Below are 6,432 nucleotides of genomic sequence, written 5' to 3'. Positions count from 1 at the left end.
CATGATACAGCACAGTACTGGCAGCATTGCCAAAGTGGATGTGACAGAAGGGTACAGGGTCCCCAGAAATAAGAGGGAGCATTTCCGCTGGACTTGGAATCGGCCAGCACCCACCAGACCTCCCTGTGCCGCTGGGCAGCAGTGAGTCCAAGGCACTGCACAGCAGGCTGCTCCCTCCCAAGCACACAGACATGGACTTGAGCTGGACTCTCTTGCCCGTGGCCATGTCTCCACCAGCAGAGAAATCTGCCCTTCCTGAGGCTCTCCCCACACTTCCCACTACAGGATCTCCGTCGGAGAGACGTTGCCCAGCCAGATCCTGTTATGAACTGAGGTCCACCATCGTGTGAGTGTATGAGAAGGCATTCAACACTTGATGTGACTTTGCTCAGCTTGTGTCAAGCTAAAGCCAGAAGCCAGGACCTCCAACGGTCTCCAAAGGGTGACAAGTGCTACGCTGAGTTCCCACCCCTCAAGGGGAGTCTTTAATCCACTGACATTACTGGGTCTTTCTTCTCACAGAATGTCCTACTTGTTCACTTTAAATACTTCCTCTTGATGAACTAAAGTGTAATTCAGATATTTTTTCCTTTATGAAGTTTAACTTACATTTCTTTTCTTTTATCAGAGGGGCGCTGAGTCATTCACAGCTGCCTGAGAAGTGTCACTGGCCCCGGATTCACTTGTCTGAAAGTTATTGACAGATCACAATGTTTCTCTCCTCAGGATGACAGGGGTGGTTAATGTCCATTCTGGACAACTTTCCTGTCCCCAAGATAACAGTAATTCCCTTTGTCTCCTGGCCTACTGTTCACACCAGTACTCACTTTGTTCATTCCTGGCCTCAGCTGAAAACACTCCACTTTCTAAGTCACAGTCTAGCATCCCTCTCTGCCCAGCATCTGCTCGTATGACATCCATCTGCAGTCACCATGGCGTCTCCTTACATTGGCAACTAGGCTTTTCCCCTTTAGTGAACACGAGGGGCACAAGTGCTCAGGGGTAGGAGAGTTTGTCCCGAAAACGGCAGCTGGTGGAGGCTTCGCAGTGTCCACCACGCAGAGCCCCTTCCGAGAATCCCTTGTGAGTGTCAGGAAATTTCTGGGTCTGTCTTCTCCCAGCATGCCTTGCTATTCACGTGTTACCCGTGCCTTCTGAGGAACTGAAATCTAATTCAAATTCTTTTTCTTCTATGAAGTTTAGTTTATAAATATTGTCTTTAATGGCTAGTGCCAATTCTAGGACAACCTGCCCATCCCCATATATCCATCAATCATCCCTCTCTTTTACTTCATCTACAGTTCCACACTCATACTCCCTTCTCTTCTTCTTACCGCTGACATGCTCCATGTCTGATATCACAGTGTAGGCATCCCTCCATTGGCCAGAGCATCTGACCCCAGCACACCTGTTCTTTGCCACTGTGCAGCCTCCTATAAAAGGCAACTATGCTTCTCTATCCTTTAGGGAACAGAGACGGGCAAAACGGGCGTCATAGTGTGGGCACTGAATAGAGCATCCAGAGGGAGCATCGCATGTCCACCACGTGTGTGAAGCAAATGCCCGCTGCTGGGGTCTCAGGGCGGATGCAGAGTGACTCCTCAGAGGACGCTGCACGGGTCCTGCCTCCCCAGCCACACTGCATTTTCCTATTGCATATTTCTCAGAGCTTCTGATGACTCCACAATGCTAACCACACAATGTTTGAAGTCTGTCATTGCTAATTGCAGAATGGTAGAAATGTGTTAGTTCTGATGAGAATGTTAGAGTTTGTGGGTTTTTTAGAGGCAAATGGCATGACATAGGGCTCATTTTCCCCTTGTGAAGTCTATTAGGATTACAGCAGAGTTGACAAGGGAGACTGATGACACTGTAATATGAGGGGTTAAGGGGCTAACAAAAGTGGGTAGTTCTTTGGCAATGAGGAGAGGTGGACGTGGGTCCCTGCAGGAGATGTGGGTCCCCAACAGGACTTTGGGAGAAGGCTGAGTACTTGGTTCTGTGCCTCTGGTGAAGATAAGCAGCTGTGACATGCATGCCATTAGGAAGGGGTCTGGGGCATGGATACTGAGAACCAGGGCAGTCTACCTCCACCTGCTCTCCTGCCCTTGCCCACCATAAGCTGAGTTCACTGGGGATGGAGAGGAAGAGGAGGCAGTTAATGTCATCTCCTGGGACAGACAGTGCAGGAAGGGTGATCTGGAGGGATAAATGTGACCTACCCAGGCACTGCATCCCACAGTGGCTCAGTCTGTGCTATGGGCTGACCAGAGTGTGTAACTGTCTGAGGAATCTTTCCCCTCATAAGTTACAGACAGCCTGGGCTCCTCCACCAGGTCAGATGGGCTCTGTGTTGGTGACTTTGTATCACTATGCCCTCACGGAGAGATAGGAATGCATGCAAGGAGAGGAAAGCAAAGAGAAACCTTGGTGTGAACCCAGCATCAAGCAAAGCCCACACAGGGGATTTGATCACAGGCTCTTGTACTCCTCTAAGGAGCAGCTGAGTGAGCTCCAGCAGACAGCATTGCAAGCAGCAGGTGGGAGGGGCTGGGGAGAGGGAGATGCGGCTTCCTGAGCAGCAACTGCCTCATCAGAGCAGCATCTGCTTCTGCCAGAGCTCCTGTGTGCAGCCTGCAGGGCACTGGACTCAGGAGGTTTGGAGGAGGACGGCGTCAGGACAGTGACATCACAGGAGGGTGCCCAATCAGGAAGAGGCAGACTAAGACCAGCTCTTACACGAGACGGTGACTCATAAGCACAGGAAACATCGCTGCCTCCCTCCTCCTCTGCACCATGGGCTCCAGGCTGCTCCCCTGGGCAGTGCTTTGTCTCCTGGGAGCAGGTGAGCCCTGGGGACAAGGAGGGTGCCCCCTCTCTGAGCTCCCCGACTCCTCAATCCTCCTCCTCCCTTGGGCTTACACACCAAGACTCTCTCCAGTGCTCTCTCCATCTGCTTTTCCCACAGGCCCAGTGGAGGCAGGAGTCACACAGACGCCAAGACACCTGATCCAAACACGAGGGCAGCAAGTGTCGCTGAGATGTACCCCCCACTCTGGACACGACCGTGTGGTGTGGTACCAACAGGTCCTGGGCCAGGGCCTCCAGTTCCTCTTTGATTATTACAATGAGAGACAGAGCTCAAAAGGAAATGTCTCTGGCAGGTTCTCAGCTCACCAGTTTTCTGACTTTAGCTCTGAAATGAACGTGAGTTTCTTGGAGCTGCAGGACTCGGCTGTGTACCTCTGTGCCAGCAGCTTGGCACAGCCCCGCGGAGTCCCCAGTGCTCTGTGCACAAACCTCCTCTCCCAGTGTGGAGCAGCCTCAGCTGACACAGCTGTGAGACAAGCCACCACAGGGGCAAGAAAACTGGTTTCCATGTGGTGAAAAGTGACACCTGGAGCTTTGCTGCCACTCAAGGGTAGGGCCACCAGACCAACACATCTGGTCAGAGCAGGTGCTACCTTGGACGGTGTGCTCCCGAATGTCCTCTCAGTGCACCACCAGGGAAAGAGTGGGCATTTGTGATTTGATGACTGAAACTCTTACGTAGGGCAGGGAGCTTCATGTGTAGTTCACACTTGTTTGATAATAGTGTGAAGTGGATCTCAAACCCAAGGGTTTGCTTTATGTAGAAGGCACTGACATTTGGGGAAAGTCAAGGTCACAGACCATAACCAAAGAAGGTTAAAAAAGCACAGACTCCAGACGATTAAGTCATGTTCCATGCAACATGAACTGTCCTCTGTCTCTTGCTAAGGTTGGGCACACAGAAATGGTAAAGCACAGCCTTCTAGCATCTGGCGTCACCCCACCACTGCACCCACTTGGGAACATCATCAAATACCAGCTGCCTGGTGGAAAACCCTGGAGTTCTTGACCCTGGCCCCAGAACAGTCCTCCGAGGACCCGTCAGGTGCTTCTCCAAGCACACAACAGGTCCTGTCCCCCCCAGGAAGGAATTCCAGCTTCCCAGAGATGCCCCTGGTCAGAGTTGTTTGATAACACTGTGAAGTGGACTCCCAAATTCGACGATTTGCAATGGCCAGATCTTGGCTAGGGTGGAGCCAGGAGCCAGGAATTCAATTCAGGGATCCCACATGGGTGGCAGGGATCCAAGGAAGTGAGACGTCACCTGCTGCTTCCCAGGAAGTGTTAGAGGAAGCCGAGACGGGAGCAGAGCTGGAATCAAACCCAGGCCCTCAGATGAGGGGCAGGCCTCTCAGCCAGGGGCCGAGCTGCTGGCCTCCCATCTGCCCTGCACTGTGTCATCCACAGGCATGTGTCCTCTGGCAGGTGACTAGAGCGGGCTCCTGCTGCATACCTGGACTTCACACCTTTGGACAGGAACTCTGCCTTCCTCCCCTGCTGTTTCCTGGCAACCACCACTCTTCTCTGCTTCTGTGGGTCTGAGTACTGAGAGACTTCATAGAAATGAACCCATGTGGTATTTGTCACTTTTGGTGCCACAGTGCCTGCCCCGTGTGCATTTCTTAATTGAAGTGCAGCTTTCCCTCCCAGGAGCCGGTCCCCTAGCATAGGATGTCTCCTTCCCTGGAGTCGGCCACCTCTTCCCATGGTGCCTGCACATCCACACACCTTTGTGTCAATGGGTCATCTCTCAACTGAACAGCCACCAAAAGTCCCAGGGGACAGGCTGCAGTGGGGGGTGATTCTGCAGTGGAAGCACCATCCTTGGGGAGCAAGCACCCTGCGTGGGTATGGAGGTGCCCAGGCTGTACCTGGCAGGTGTCCCGACTGTCAGGGAATCGAGAAGAAAATGAGCAAACGACCCCTTAAGTGCTGAAGTGCGTGCTGCCGAGCCTTGGAGACCAGCTGCCAGAGACAATCATGGGGCAGAGGACATCAACGGGATCAAAGGCACCAGGGGCTAAAGCATTTTCCTTAAGATTTGAGACCACAGAAATGTTTAGCTGAATAAAGCAGTAGATTAGTGGGGAATGATGGGTTAAGTCTCCTCCTGGACACCTGCATCTCCTACTGGTACCAGTACAAGGCCCAGCTGCTTCACTTCTAACCCAGCTCCCTGCTAATACCCTGGGAAAGCAGTAGAAAATGCCTCTAGTGCTAAGGCCCCTGCAACCATGTGGGATACGCGGAAGAAGCTCCTGGGTCCTGGCTTTGTCTGGCCCAGCCCTGGCCATTGTAGCCATGTGGAGAGTGAATAAGTGGGTGGAAGACTTCCCTCTCTCTGTCTGTTTCTCCCTCTCTCTAACACTGTCTTTCGAATAAATAATAAATCTTTTAGAAAAGAAGAATGATATCATTACTGCAATAAAATATACATGGAATTATAAATTGTTGCACCAAAGTGTCAAAGAAAACTTACAGACTGGTGTTGGCTCAGATCCATTCTTCCTGTGCTGAGCTGATTTCTTGTGCATTCTGGTTTGGGCCATCTGGGGAAGGGGGTGTGGCCCTGGTGACAGGAAGGCTCTGGTCCCAGGCAGGGAGAGAGCAGGCTCAGAATGACTCCCACAAGTGTCCCATTGCTCTTCTGTCAGCAGTTGGACCAGTAGAACCCGCTGACCGCCCGCTCCCGCCATGAGTGTGGGCCCCCTGAGCTGTGTGGTCCTTTGTCTCCTGCTGGCAGGTGAGTGTCCAGGAAGGGCTCTCCAGGCCCGAGGGACAAGCCTTTCCACGGGGGCTGCAACTTCTGCTTCTTCCTCCTCTGCAGGTCCAGCGAGTGCTGGTGTCACTCAGAGCCCCAAGTTCCAGGTCCTAAAGACAGGACAGAGCCCGACCTTGAGATGTGCCCAGGATATGAGCCATGACTACATGTACTGGTACCGCCAGGACCCAGGGCTGGGGCTGAAGCTCATCTATTACTCAGCTGGCCAAGGCACCCATGAGAAAGGAGACCTTCCCGATGGGTACAACGTGTCCAGACCAAGCACAGAGGAGTTCCTCCTCACGCTGATGTCGGCTGCCCCCTCACAGACATCTGTGTACTTGTGTGCCAGCAGTTACCACAGCCCTGCACAGAGACCTGCTGTCTGCACATAAACCCAGGGCAGGCACTGTGCCCTGAACCCAGTGACACCCTCATCAGAGTCGCAGAACAAGGAAGCAGGAGACCTAAAGACTCCTGGGGGTTGGGTGAGACCTCAGCCTGCTGTGGTGCACCTGCAGGCAGACCTGGCCAGGCTGCACGCAGCTCTGGTCTCAGCTGTCTCCACGGGGGCTCCCTGGTCTTGCTCTGAGCTCTCTGGAAAGGGTGGTGATGGAGACTCCTCTGCTCCTCTCCCCATTGGCTGCGTCTGAGCTCCCTGGCTTGGAACGGGATCTGCAACTCCACCACATCCATATTCTTGTCGTTGCTGGATCCACACTGCTTTCTCCTTCAAGGATTCTCACTCAGACTCAACCCTCAGATGATGTCTGCTGCTGCCCCCGTCCCATGTGGATGCT

General features: G+C 53.0%; 1 gene segment (V, D, J or C); it reads left to right on the top strand.

The window, feature by feature from the left end:
• Nucleotides 1-5,565: 5,565 nt before the first annotated feature.
• Nucleotides 5,566-6,027, top strand: LOC127487952 (T cell receptor beta variable 6-5-like). The segment is given in 2 exon segments: nt 5,566-5,614; nt 5,699-6,027. Coding segments are annotated over 2 exon segments (378 nt in total).
• Nucleotides 6,028-6,432: the final 405 nt, after the last annotated feature.

Source organism: Oryctolagus cuniculus, chromosome 3 (assembly GCF_964237555.1).
Source record: "Oryctolagus cuniculus chromosome 3, mOryCun1.1, whole genome shotgun sequence".
Classification (NCBI taxonomy): Eukaryota; Metazoa; Chordata; class Mammalia; order Lagomorpha; family Leporidae; genus Oryctolagus; species Oryctolagus cuniculus.
This window is presented reverse-complemented; position numbering and strand designations above follow the sequence as displayed.